The following is a 14,775-nucleotide window of genomic DNA, read 5'->3' as shown; positions in this document are numbered from 1 at the left end:
GCGAGAACAGAGGGATCACGTGATAGACTTACCTCTGTCTGACCAATGTATCTGGTTTCTCTACTAAAAATAAGAAATCTACTGAATACCCCAGTCTGCCTTCAGCCATGAAACCAGTGCCACATGATGACAGTTTGCCAGTACCGAAGCCACCAGAGACATGGAGCCTAGATGAGGCAGATGAAGATGCCACAACGCATGAACCAGATGTGGAAAACAACACTGATCCAGATGTTGAACGCTTTATTCCTGGTTATCCTCGTCTGATAACACAGCCAGAATTAAATGACCTGGTCAGGGACTTAGATTTGTCAAAAGCTAAAACATAACCACTTGGTTCAAGATTGCAAGGATGGGGTTTGCTGTAACCAGGTACAAAAAATTCTATCTTTCAGAACATTTGACAAACTTCTTTACGCAGGTTAACAACCTCTGTTTCTGCACTGACATTGATGGATTGTACATGGCTTTGGGTTGTGTGCGGGACCCACAACAATGGTGTCTTTTTATAGATTCGTCAAAGTTAAGCATGAAAGTTGTCCTGCTACACAACGGCAATGCCCACCCTTCAGTACCCATTGGCTATACAGTACACATGAAAGAAACCCACATTAACATGGACCTGTTGTTGAAACACATCCAGTACAATGATCATGACTGGAGCATCTGTGGTGATCTAAAAGTATTGGCACTGCTGCTAGGAATGCAGCTCGGACATACACAGTACTGTTGTTTCCTACGTGAATGGGATAGCCGTGCTAAAGAGTCCCATTATATTAAAAAGAACTGGCCGCTCCGTAAGCATTTCATTCCAGCGAAGAAAAGTGGGGTGCATAAACCACTTGTCGACCCAACAAGATATTTCTGCATCCTCTTCATATGAAACTCGGATTGATGAAAAATTATGTGACAGCAATGAACAAAGAAGGTGATGGATTGCGCTATTTGAGACAGATATTTCCAGGAAGAACTGATGCCAAGATTAAGGACGGCGTTTTTGTTGGTCCACAAATCAGAAAGGTCATCAATGACAGGGAGTGAGAAGATCTGCTAGTGGGGCCAGAGAAAATAGCATGGAAGGCATTTCAAGATGTTGTTAAGAATTTTCTTGGCAGCTACAGAGCACCAAACTACACTGAGTTGTTTGACAATATGCCTGAAGTATACAAAACCATGAAGTGCAACATGGCATTGAAAATTAATTTTCTGTATTCACACTTGCTGATCTTGGTGCAGTCAGTGATGAACATGGTGAAAGTTTTCATCAGGACATGGCGACCATGGAAAAGAGATATCAGAGCAACTGGAATTCATCAATGCTGGCCAACTATTGATGGATACTGACATGAGAGGCACCAGATGCTGAGTACAAACGAAAATTAGCTTCAAAACATTTTAAGCTCGGTTGATCTAACACAATGTGTCAGCATCATTATGCGATTTAACATGTTAAATTCAATAAAAGCTATTTTTATCTGCAAATGTCAGGGAGCAAAACGTTTTAAAAAAATGTTGTCCAATTATAATTGGTCTGGGAACTTGACTGCTTCCACAGGGAAGATAAACAAACTGTGACGTAAATGATCAGTTTCCAGAAAAAAAGAACATTCACCTTATACTTAATCATTCACAGAAATGATATCATTGAATATACCGTTCAAATACAGTCGCCTATAATTAAGGGAAACACTGGCCATATCAGTGGTTACAGAACCAGAAAGCAGCAGACAGTGCTTAAGCTCAACACACCGGCTCTCTGAATCTTTGTAAACACTGCCATGAATACCTCCGCCAACCTCTCAGTACTCCTGCTCTCTGCCTGTGTCCTGCCTCAGAAAGACACATCTGCCTCTCTCACCAACAGAAACACTGACAAGAGCTTCTTAGCTTTGATGATCATTTGAATGATCCGAACTTACATGAAAGATATCATCGATATTATCTTAAGAATCTTAAGGATTTCTCCATGTATATTTAATTGTGGGCAGCACGGTGGCTCAGTGGATAGCACGGCTGCCTCACAGCAAGAAGGTCCTGGGTTCAAGCCCCGGGGTAGTCCACCCTTGGGGGGGGTCTTCCTCTGTGTGGAGTTTGCGTGTTCTCCCCGTGTCTGCGTGGGTTTTCTCTGAGTGCTCTGGTTTCCTCCCACAGTCCAAAGATATGTAGGTCAGGTGAATCATCTGTACTAAATTGTCCCTAGGTGTAGGTGTGTGTGTGTGTGTGTGTGTGTGGGGGGGGGGGGTCTGTGATGGCCTGGTGCGGCCTGTCCAGGGTGTCTCCCCGCTTGCCACCCAGTGACTGCTGGGATAGGCTCCAGCATCCCTGCGAGCAGGATAAGTAGTTTGAATAATGGATGAATGGATGGATGTTTAATGTCAAATAGTTATGATTACAACCATTAGATGTGCGATCCATAGCCTCTCTGAACTGCTTTCAGTTAGCATATTTCATTTTTTGTCCCAGTAGCTGATACGTAATCTAAATTCAAATCACACATTTGTTTAATTGTTTTTACAGGATTTGTCGAAAGTATAAAATAATTATTTTATAGTTGGCTACAAATCAACATTGACATTTCTTGCAGGGCAAAGGGTATTTTATTCCATAGAAATGATAAAATTATGAAACAAAACCCAAAACAAAACCTCTCTCTTGGCTCTTTGCATGTTCTGGACCATCCCTGAGACTTCCCACAATCGTGAGGTCTGCACTAATATCCAAAGTTAATTTATGCTTTGCCCTTTACTAGTGAAAGTGGTTCAAAATAGTCCTGTGTGCAAGAAAATGATAATGCTCCCTGTTGTGGATTTTTCTTATCCTTTTAATGGGCTCTTGCCCCAGCAACCTCTGGGAAGAATAATCATCGGACAAATATTGGAGCGAACAGAGAATCTTTAATGCATCTGCGGATGGAGAGTCATATAGTCACAGAAGTCAGTCTGTGAGGATATGCTCTAACTTGAGCTGGAGGTAGTGGTTTTTTATAGAGCAGTCCGTCGCGTCATACCCTATGTTCCTTGCATTAACCAAGGTATTGTCTTACAAAGGAATGCAGGAAAACATCTACGTTAATCATGTTCTGTGCCTCGTAAGTGTCTGTAGGTCCGTTGCACTTGTCTTTGCTGTACAAGGCAGTTCCTGGGATGTGGCAACGGGGAGGCAAGCATGATAACAGTTGGTATGTGTGTCTGCAGTGAGTGAGAAGTTTCATACACACAGAGAAGTGGAAAACTACAGAGTACATACGGAGTGCATATGGAGTACATTTTTGTACTCCACATCCCCCATACATTTCTACTACTCCCCTACCCCTTCACTCACAGTACAATGTTTCACATAGAAGTTATAGTAACACAAGCAAATCAAAAACATGCCACCAACACAGGGCAGAAAAGTGCTTCTGCAGACACATGTAAAAATACCTCATGTACCCATTTTCACAAAAACCTGACAGAGCCCAAGTTACCTTAGGCCCATAAACGATATGCAATATGTATAAATTAATAGATTAAATCACTGAAAAACCGTTTCCATGAGAATATGAACAAAATTGGAAACAAAACAGTTCCAACCAAATACAACATTCAGTGGCCAACACATTGGTAGATCATAAAAAAAGAAGAAGACATTATTACTTCAACCATGAATTGGGTGGGATGAATGAACCAAAGAAAAATAAAATGGTGAAAAATATTTTGAGTTGCAAAGCATCCAAATTCATAGTGCAACAGCAGTCAAACACACAGCTTGACTGCTTTGTGTGCTTTCAATTAGAGGAAAAAACAATCCACTCAGTCTCTCTTGTCTCATAGTGCTCCAAAGGTAGCTTTTAATAAGCTTAAATTTGGAAAAGAGCATTCACCTGTTATGACTGAAACTGGATTGATCAAAGTCAAGTCAAATTTATTTTTCAAGCACAGACCAGAACCAGCTAAAACACAAATACAAGAAACACCAACATAGACAACAAGGCACATAGCCCATAGGCATGAATGAAACAACACATGGACATAGGCACAAGTCAGAAATCAACCACATCAGGAGGATTCAAACACTAGTGAATAAAAGTTTTGAGCCAGGACTTAAGAGTTGATGGAGGGGGCAGATCCTATAGGAAGGGGAATGCTGTTCCACAGTCTAGGGGCTGCAACTGCAAAGGCCCAGTCACCCCTAAGCTTAAGTTTAGATCACGGCACAACCAAGAGTCCCAAGTCAGCTGACCTGAGGGACCGGGAGGTGGAATAAAGGGTTAAAAGGTCTGCGAAACAGGGGGAGGCCAGCCCATTTAGGGCTTTATAAACAAACAGGAGAACCCTGAAATCAATTCTGAACCACACAGGCAGACAGTGGAGAGAGGCCAGTATAGGGGTAATATGGTCTCTCTTCTGGGTACCTGTCAGGAGCCTGGCTGCAGCGTTGTGGACCAGCTGCAGGCAGGGCAGGGAAAACTTACTAATCCCAATATACATAGAGTAGCAGTAGTCCAAGTGGGAGGATATCAAACATCGTGCTGAGGTCAAGAAGAATTAGAATGGCACAGCCACTGGAGTTGGCAGAGTGGAGCAGGTCATTGTACACTTTCAGCAAGGCAGATTCTGTGCTACAATAAACCTTAAAACATGGCTGAAATCTTTCCAAGATGTTTCGGTGTAGGTAGGGCAGCGATTGACTGAGAATAACCTTTTCGAGAACCTTTGACAGGAATGAAAGCTTAGAAATAGGTCTGCAGTTACTAGGTAAGGTAGGGTCTAAGTTGGGGTTTTTCAGGAGGTGCTGGACAACTGCATGCTTGTAACGGGGTGGACTGGTACCAGTGGCCAGGGAGCTGTGGAGAGGATGCTGGGCCTGGCTCTGTCAAAGACATCCTTCAGGCTGGCAGTAGGGACAATGTCATGGGGACAGGCTTTAGGTTTCAAGATAGAAACAATATTTGTAAAGGTGGGTAGCGTGATAAATTGGAAGCAGTCCAACTGACCAGTGAGACAGCTAAGTCACAGGTGGGTCTGTGGGTGGGGGTGTTCATTCTTATATCCTCAACTTTGCTAATGAAAAATGTTAAAAATTCTTCGCACTTAGCAGGGAACAAATCTAAGATGGTACTGGGGGCGGGGCAGATGACAGAATTTATGGTACTGAAGTGTCATACGGTTCCTGAAGCATCATCAAGATGGCACCACAGATGGTAGCTTTGGTTCTGTGCTCTCTTGTACTTTTTCTGTTTCTGTTTATTTGTTTAGTTTCCAGTGCCCACTCACTGATCACATACAGGAAGGAAGAACTTTTAAGCCTTCAACTGTCCACTGGACAAACTGAACAGACATTTTTACTGACTTTAACTGAACATTTTAACGAAAGTCTTATCAAGCATTTGGCTGGCACAGCTTTTTGCGGACTCCAAAGAAAACGCTGTAGGGATAAGCGGGCCAGAGCACTCATTTAACTGTGACAGCAGGGACTTAGAAAAGTGCTACTGTCAATTCACCTGGCAAATGTCCACTCTCTGGCCAACAAGATGGATGAACTTCTGCTCCTAAACTTGAATTTTTCCAGATCTGCCACCCTGTGCCTCACTGAAACCTGGTTTAGTGAGCATACACCAGACAGTACACTTCATCTGCCACAGTTCCAACTCCTCCGAGCGGACCGTGAAATGGAGCTATCGGGAAAAAATTGGTGTGGTGACATGCTTCTGCATAAACAAAGGTTGGTGTATGGATGTCACAATGTTGAAGAAATCATGCAGCCCTCACTTGGAAATCATTTTCATTGACTGTAAGCCATTCTATTCACTGGAATTTTCATCATTTATTCTGGTTAGTGCCTATATTCTACCCAAGGTCTGTGTTAAAGAGGAGTTAAAACACTTGGCTGATCAAGTTACAAACATGGAGCGTAAATATCCAGACACCTATCTCATTATCTTTGGGAATTTTAACAGAGCAAACCTCAGCCACAAACTGTCAAAATAGAGACAGAATGTTAAATGTCCCACCAGGGACAAAAACACTGGATCATTCAAACAAAGTTGGATCAGTTCATCTGGATACAACGTTTATTGACAGAAAAGTTTCATCACTCATCTAAGTAACCTCTTCAGTCTAAACTGACTGCAGGTATCCCCACCTTTATAAACAGTACAGTTGCATAATGACCGAAACCAATTATCAGTTTCACATGCAAATAGGTGTGACCATTAACTAGAATTTCAATGGCCATGTGTACTATTCACAGAGGATTTGGGAATGTTTGCAATCACAGCATTGTAAGATGGCAACAGATGTACTCTTTGCCCCCCCCCCCCCAATTAAGGACATGCACATCCCCATCCTTGAAAAAGTGGCCACTGGCCTGTAGATGAGTGTAGACTGCAGAATCCTGGCCTGACATGTTAGCTCTTCTGTGTTGTGCTAGCCTCTTCGCCAAGGTCTGTTTTCCACAATGTACAAGTCACTGCAATCCATCTGGCACTTAATAGTGTACACTATATTACTCTGTTTGCTTTGGGGGACCTGATCCTCGGGGTGGATCAATTTCTGGCACAGCATGTTTTGGGGCTTGAAAGCAATCGAGACACACTGTTTGGAAAATACTTGTCTCAACTTTTCCGACACTCTCGCCGCATACAGAATCCCCACTGGTTTACACTTAGACAGCTGTTGTCCCTCTTTGATCGGTTGGTGCACTGTTTTGGCATCTTCCTGGCTTTGACAAACGCCCAGTTAGGATAACCACACTTAAGCAGGGCCTGTTTAATGTGGGTTTTCTCCCCTTCCCCGGCCACTGTGTCTGTGGGGACGTTGTCAGCTCTGTGGTACAGTGTCCTGATGACTCATAGGTTGTGCTCCAGTGGATGATGAGTCAAACCTTAGGTACTGATCAGTATGTGTTGGTTTACAGTAAACATCAACAATCAAATGTCCCCCATCATCAACTGCAATTCCACAGTCTAAGAAGGCTAACCTGTCATTTTTCACATCCTCCCTGGTGAACTTGATGTGGTTGTCCACGGAGTTAATGTGTTCGGTGAAATGTGGTACATCCTGAGATTTAATTTTAACCCAGGTGTCGTCCACAAATCTGAACCAATAGCTAGGTGGTGTCCCAGGATAGGACATCGGAACCCTCTTTTCCACTTCCTCCATATACATGTTGGCCAGTACAGGTGAGACCGGGGAGCCCATAGCACACCCATTCCTCTGCCTATCTAGTATATTCCTCTGTTCCCTGTATGTGAAGTACGTAGACTGAAGAAACAGCTTCAGGAGCAGACACACTTGGTCAGTGTTAAGGGTGGTCCTATTGCCAAGGGTGGGGTCGTTTTGAAATTTCATACGGACTACCTCCACTGCTTCATCAAAAGGAACACACGTAAAGAGAGACTTAACATCATAATAGAACATTGTTTCATCCCTCTCCATAATGACGTCCCTCACCTTATCCACAAAATCCATAGTGTTCTGAATGTCAAGTTCATTACTGCTTACCAGTGGGTTAAGAATAGATGTGTAACAGGTACACTATACCGGTGTAGTGGGGTGTTGCATTTTGTGTGCTTAGTATAGGCCTAAGTGAATGTGTACCCGCTTCACAGCTTCTCACCCTTTCTCTCTAGCTAGCAAAGTTGGTATAATGGTGAGCTGGAACAATAACACATTTATTTAAACTTAACACAGCAGTTAGTTTCCAGAAGAAAAAAATAACGAAAATAAACTACAAATCCTTCGTATAAAGTCCGTAAATGTCTACTTATTTTACCCGTCAACAGTGTCCGCTCCGCTGGATGAAGGACAACAGCGCAGAGCCTCGCCGCACACCGAACAATAGCCGAAAACCTTGTTCCAAAGATGGTTCCTCCCAAAACCCAGTGCTAAAGTGGACGAAGCCAAGTGGCAGGGAAAACTCACAGGAGGGAGGTGGGAGGAAAGGGAGGGAAAAAAACATCCAAACTTGCCGAACAGATTCGCTGATGATGCCGCTCCTACTGGAGCACGGTCCGTTCCCCTCAAACACGGCGGCCGTCATCCATTTCCTTGTGTCTCGACAGCTCGCGAAACTCCGTTTTGCAGCTACTAACATTTTGGTTACGTTATCGCAATCCAGCGTCAACTTTTCCACTTCCTTAGTTAGCCGACATGTTCTTTTCCCCGTAGTCACATAAGTCCCGCCCTCTGCCACCGTTACTCTCCTTCCAATAGGCCCACAGTTCCCGACAGTCACTGATCGGCCAATGAAGTGTCCATCACCAAAGACAATTCAGTCTTCTACAAGCCAGTCAGTCCCGGTCGTCCGGGTAGCGTAGCGGTCTATTCCGTTGCCTACCAACACGGGATCGCTGGATCGAATCCCCGCGTTACCTCCAGCTTGGTCGGGCGTCCCTACAGACACAATTGGCCGTGTCTGCGGGTGGGAAGTCGGATGTGGGTATGTGTCCTGGTCGCTGCACTAGCGCCTCCTCTGCTCGGTGGACCCCCCCCCCCGGATCGGCAGAGAGGGGTGGAGCAGCGACCGGGACTGCTCAAAAAGAGCAGGGTAATTGGCCAGATACAATTGGGGAGAAAAAGGGGGAAAATTGAAAAATAAAAAGCTAGTGAGTTATATGTGACTTGCACAGATGCAAGCAACTTAGAGATGTTATAGATCACTGTTTTTTTTCATGAGGAAAATGTGAACATTTAATGTCTCCTCCCAGTTGGTGACTCTTATAGACGTTTTATTGAAGCAGGTTTAATGTACTGTCTTGTTGCTTGATTTGGCAACTTCACTCTGGCCAATAAAACAAAACAAAACGGCTTGATAGACTCATCAAATGGGCTAGTAAGATTTCAGGGAGAAGTCAAGCCCAGCTTACTGACCTTCATAATAGGAAGGTGTTCAGAAAGGTTACTTCCCTTCTGGAGTGCCAAGGTCACCCCCTTCGGCCAAACTGTTATCCTCAGGTCGTCGGCTGAGGATGCCCTGTATTAGGACTAAGAGATACAGGGCTTCCTTTGTCCCTACTGCGATTCAGTTGTTGAATGGTAGATAGTATTCACCTGTTGTCTGCAGATTGCTCGTTTCCTTGGTCTGTATATTTGAGCTCCTCTGGTTCTCCTTACTCACAATGTGCTGTTGTCAGTTCTGCATTGGTGTTTGCATGTTTTGTTTTTGTGTGAGAGTTTTATTACACTGGCTGCAAACTAATTTCCCTGTAAGGGACAATAAATATACTTTAGTTAATCATACAAACAGTAGGCCGTAATGGCACATCCTGTTTATGTATCTTAGGGATACCATACAGACTAGGTGTAGCTTCCCCTGGGTATAATCTGTGGTACAAAATTCTGTCAATAGCATTGTCATGTTCAAACAGTTTCAGATATCCTACCTCCTTCTTCTTGTAACCACTGCCTGGATCTTGTTTCAGGGGCTCATAAGTATTCATGTCGTTAAGTAACGTCATAATTTTCTCATGATAGTCTGTCTGGTTTAATACAACATGTCGTCTGCCTTTGTCTGGCAGAAGGATTGTTATTGTCCTTACTGAGAGTTGTGAGAGCTTTCCTCTCATCTCTGCTGATGTTGGATGGCGGTGCCTTTGCTTTGCTGAAACAGGCTGAAAACTTTTTTTCGGCAGTTGCTCCTCTTCCGAGGCCACAATGTTTTGTTTTGTTTTTTCTACAGATCACTGTTTCTGTAGCTGTGATCAGTGTCACTAGCAGCATTTGCCTCGGTGTGACAGCAAAATTCAACCCCTTAGCAAGGATGTCTTTCTCTGCCTGGGCGAGTTGTCTGTCGGACAGATTCTTCACCCACTTGTCCACATCGCCAGCATGTGTCTGGGTCTGTCTCTCTGTCTGCTGTTGAGGGCGCCGTCCATTGTCTGCCGATGTCTCTTTCGTGCAGCAAGTAGGTCGAATTTCTTTTGCTGTCTGGTTATAAGGGTGGGGATATCTGCAGTCAGTTTAGACTGAAGAGGTCACTTAGAAGAGTGATGAAACGTTTCTGTCAATAAACATTGTATCCAGATGAACTGATTCAATGTTCTTTGATTTTCTTATCTGGATTATTGAGCATGCATAAAGACACTCTGGATCATTGCTACAGAATGTTAAAGGACGCCTATCCCTCTGTGCCCCCATGCAGCCCTGGGACTCTGATCACTGTCTGAATCATCTTATCTCAATCTACGGGCAGAAACTAAAATATGCAAAACATATGGTTAAAACTGTGAGGAAATGGACCAATGAGTCAAAACTGGCACTCTAGGTCTGCCTTGACTACACTGATTGGAGTGTTTTTGAGGTTACATCTACAGACCTGGATGAACTTACTGACACTGTGACATCTTGCATCAGCTTTTGTGAGGATATGTGTGGGCCCACCAAAACGTTCTTTACCTTCAACAACAATAAGCCCTGGTTCACAACAAAACAAAGGCAGCTTATTCAGACCAAAGAGCAAGCCTATAGGTGTGGAGATAGTATCCGATACAACCAAGACAGAAAAACACTCACGAAGGAGATCAGAGAGGCAAAAAGGTGCTACTCTGAAAAGGTGAAGAACAGGTTTTCTGCCAATGACCCAGCATCAATGTAGACAGGTTTGAAAGACATTACCAACTACAGGAGACCATCCCCACACACTGCAGGGAACTGTCAACTTGACGATCTAGCCATCATCTGAAGATCTAAATGGGTTTTACAGCAGGTTTGATAAGCAAACTTTCACACCCCTCACCCTCTCCAGCCACAACCCACAACCAACTGCTCTTCCTGTCAGCCCCTCCCCACCAACGCCCCCTCCTCCACCCACCCACACTCAGGCTCTGTGTTGAGGACATGCACCAGCTCTTCCAGAAACAGAAGACCAGGAAGGCACTGGGCATGGATAGCGTTTCACCCTCCTATCTGAAAGTCTGTGCTGACCAGCTGACCCCTATTTTTACACTGATCTTCAATAGATCACTGGAGTTGTGTGAAGTCACATCCTGCTTCAAGAGCTCCACTATCAAGAAACCCCGTATCACAGGATTAAATGACTACAGGCACATTGATCTAATGTCTGTGGTCATGAAATCCTTCAAGAGACTGGTGTTGGCCCACCTGAAGGAAATCACAGGCCCCCTGCTCGCCCCCCTGCAGTTTGTCTACCAAGCGAACAGGTCAGTGGATGACAAAGTCAATACTGGATTGCACTACATCTTCCAACACCTCAACACCTCAACTCCCCAGGGACACATGCAAGGGTCCTGTTTGTAGACTTGTGTAAACACAACATCCATTACATGTTGTCTGTCTTGGGAGAGAGATCCTCCCTCTGTTAAAGGCTTTTTAAAAACATTTTTTTAGGGAGTTGTTCTTTATCCGATGCGAGGGTCTAAGGACAGGATGTTATGTTGCTGTACAGCCCCTTGAGGCAAATTTGTAATTTTTGATCTTGGGCTATACAAATAAAATTGACTTGACTTAAGCTCAGCATTCTACACCATTGTCCCAAACACCCTCCACTCCAAACCCATCCAGCTTACTGTACCAGCACCCATCTGCCAGTGGATTAAAAACTTCCTGACTAACAGCAGGCAGCTGGTGAGGCTGGGAAAAATCACCTCAAGCACCCACAAAATCAACCCCCCCCCCCCCCCAGGGATATGTGCTCTCCCTGCTAATCTTCTCCCTCTACACAAATGACTGCACCTCAGGTGACCTGTCTGTTAAACTCCTGAAGTTTTCGGGCGACACAACCATCATTGGCCTTATCCAGGATGGTTAATTTTGGCTTTGGGAACATGCTGTTAGAGCTCGTGGGTTCACAAAAATAATATTGTTCAGGAACAGATGTGTGAGTATCTTTTATAATACAGAAATTAGTGATGAATGTCAAGGCGGTTGAATACTTTTGGACTGTAGATGTCAACAGGTAGTGCACAAAGGCAATGCATAGAGTGCATAGAAGCTTTTTTATATGATTTTTGTGATTTTTTTTTTGTTGCAATGTAGGTATAACTAAGAAGCTTGCTAAAAAAGTGCATCACATGCATAGATTATTAACAACAATACAAATTTTGCCAATTATGAAGGAAGCTCTAGGTGGTTGGAGTGGAATTTGAACCTCTTACCTACAGCAACTTAAAGTAAAGAAAAGAACTGCTAATTGATATACTAACTAAGCATGCTTCTCTTGGCCACTTTTTGTGTAACAAGACCATTAAACTAATAGAACAGAATGCACAGTAACATGTATGACCAAGAGGTTTAGTGAAAGTCTGAAAAAGTGCCAAATAAAGTATGTGTGGCTGCAGGTGGTAGCAAAGCAAATTCAAAACAAAGAACAAGTAAAATGTATTGCTGCTAGTGCTGCATCTGGACCATAGTTGACAGAGCTGTGAACACTTTTATTTGAATATCACAATGTAAGCAGTGCCTACTTACATGGACAGCAAGTCCTAGCTCCTTGAACTTATTCTAAAACACCCTATTTTAAAAGTATTTACCAAATTGTTTTAAAAAGAGCTAAGCCATCAAAGGACAGGCTAATTACCAAGCACTGCAATACTGAGAAGCTCCAAAACAGCCAGAATCATCTTTCAGGGTTTTGGGATATCTTACATTTGTGAAACTATGCACTTTGCTAATATCCATCCATCCATCCATTATCCAAACTGCTTATCCTGCTCTTGGGGATGCTGGAGCCTATCCCAGCAGTCATTGGCCGGCAGGCGGGGAGACACCCTGGACAGGCCGCCAGTCCATCACAGGGCTCTCTTTGTGAATATTTTCCAGAATTTTGCCATTCATCAGGGGATAAGGCCAATGATGTGTCTACATTCTTTGACATAGTATATACCAAAAACCATCAGTAAACTCTCCAAAAAATTTTGTGGACCGTTTTTACCTGAAGTATTGATTTTCTAAGAAAAAATAATAACTGGGGTTATTGATTCAAACCTTATCATAAATAAACAGGTAACTTTTGATCTTTCCCAAATAGTGTCTTACAACAAGTCCTCATGCACAGATTATGGCAGTAGACATGAGTCATTTTGCAGCCCAAATAATCTCAGTATTTATCAAAGAGATATTAAGTGAAATGTAGTAACACAAAATGTTTTTTTTTTGTTTTTAACAGTTGAAATCATTGTGCTTTTGATAATGACATAATACTGATGATCACCTCATTTCTGGCCAACATGTAAATCTACAAATCATACACAAAGTCAATACAACATACTTCAAAACACATTTTTGGTATTTTGTTGTAGGCTATATTATATAATTGCCATATTTTTCATTATGTGTTTTGTTGTTTATGAGAGGCAGCCCATTGGAGCCCATTGGAGTGCATTTCAGCAAGCATTCCTTATATAAGGTGCATATTGAGAAGTTGTAGTAAACCTCAAAAATGTAGTCCATAACAATGGTTAAATCTCTGTATGTCCCAACATACAGTATGGCATGATAACAGGTTGCTAGCAACATCACTATTTGTTAAGACATTTTAGTCCAAGGCCTTATTCTACATCATTATTGTATCCCAATATGCATATGAAGCTTGGAGTTACATGAAACTTGTTTAGAGCAGACTTCCTTTGTGACAGTTTAGCTTTGCCTCAGTGCAATAACAGTGTAACAGTGTAATAACATAAATGGAACAGATAAAAACAAACTCAAATCACTAAATAGGCATACCCTTTTTGGACACTGCATGTCCCGCGCTAGGTTGAGCAGGAGCTCATGAGAAATTGGGTCCACCAGATTGAGAAAAGCTGCATTCTTATACAAAATGTCATTGAGAGACGTTCCCTGGAGTCCAAGGTCCTGTCAAAAAAGAGAAAAAAAGAAAACATTGATTGGGGTTAAATTCATCCATCCATTCATCCATCCATTATCCAAATCACTTATCCTGCTCTCAGAGAGAGAGAGAGAGAGAGAGAGAGAGAGAGAGAGAGAGAGAGAGAGAGAGAGAGAGAGAGAGAGAGAGAGAGAGAGAGAGAGAGAGAGAGAGAGAGAGAGAGAGAGAGAGAGAGAGAGAGAGAGAGAGAGAGAGAGAGAGAGAGAGAGAGAGAGCTGGGGTTAAACTACAACAACCAAAAGGAAATTAATTCCATAGGGGGGGACTTCAAAAAAGTTCAAACCATGCATAACTAAGTATCAAACTGACATTTCATGGATCATTTAATGGTAATACATTGTCAGTGTTTATTTAATCCTTTGATCATCCTCTTTCATCTTGGCCTTTTATTATGCTGCAAGCTAATAAGGTTCCACCACTGAGGTGGTGTGCAAGGAAGCATCACCGGAATAGAATTAAATAACGAGCAGGGGCTGACATTTTTCCATTTGAAGTGAAGTGATAAGAGTGATGTGTATTTAAAATGTGCCATCTCCCCCAGTGTAATAGATTTAAATTCTATACCACAGAAAATGATAAGCTTTCAGGTGCATTTGAAACCAAGGAGCCTATTTGCAGAGTTCACTTATAGCTTTGCCAGGATCAGATTTATTTATCTTTTTTTGGAAGATTTTAATAAACAAAAATTCAATACAGCAAAGGGGAAACACTTTTTACTCAATTTAAATGCATATCCACTTTCTATTATTATTCCTCTGTATTTGTAAGCAAAGGAGTGTGTGATGTGCACAACAGTTTAATGAAACCAGGAAGCAGGACACGTCCCAAGAGGTTGATGTTATTTGTATCATCTGCAGGCTGTTTCTATTTGCACAGCGACAGTGTAAATGTATTGAGGCGAGAGGAAGCTGCATCTGCAGGTAATGCTCCGAGGGCCGCCGTGTCATC

General features: G+C 42.8%; 1 protein-coding gene across 1 annotated transcript in view; it reads right to left on the bottom strand.

The window, feature by feature from the left end:
- Positions 1–14,775, bottom strand: part of lrrc75bb (leucine rich repeat containing 75Bb) — a 54,470-nt gene that overhangs the window by 27,293 nt on the left and 12,402 nt on the right. Inside the window, exon 2 of the mRNA XM_056290974.1 lies at positions 13,665–13,793. Coding sequence (XP_056146949.1) covers positions 13,665–13,793 — 129 coding nt within the window. The remainder of the gene's footprint in view (positions 1–13,664; positions 13,794–14,775) is intronic.

This window comes from Lampris incognitus, chromosome 12 (genome assembly GCF_029633865.1).
Source record: "Lampris incognitus isolate fLamInc1 chromosome 12, fLamInc1.hap2, whole genome shotgun sequence".
Classification (NCBI taxonomy): domain Eukaryota; kingdom Metazoa; phylum Chordata; class Actinopteri; order Lampriformes; family Lampridae; genus Lampris; species Lampris incognitus.
This window is presented reverse-complemented; position numbering and strand designations above follow the sequence as displayed.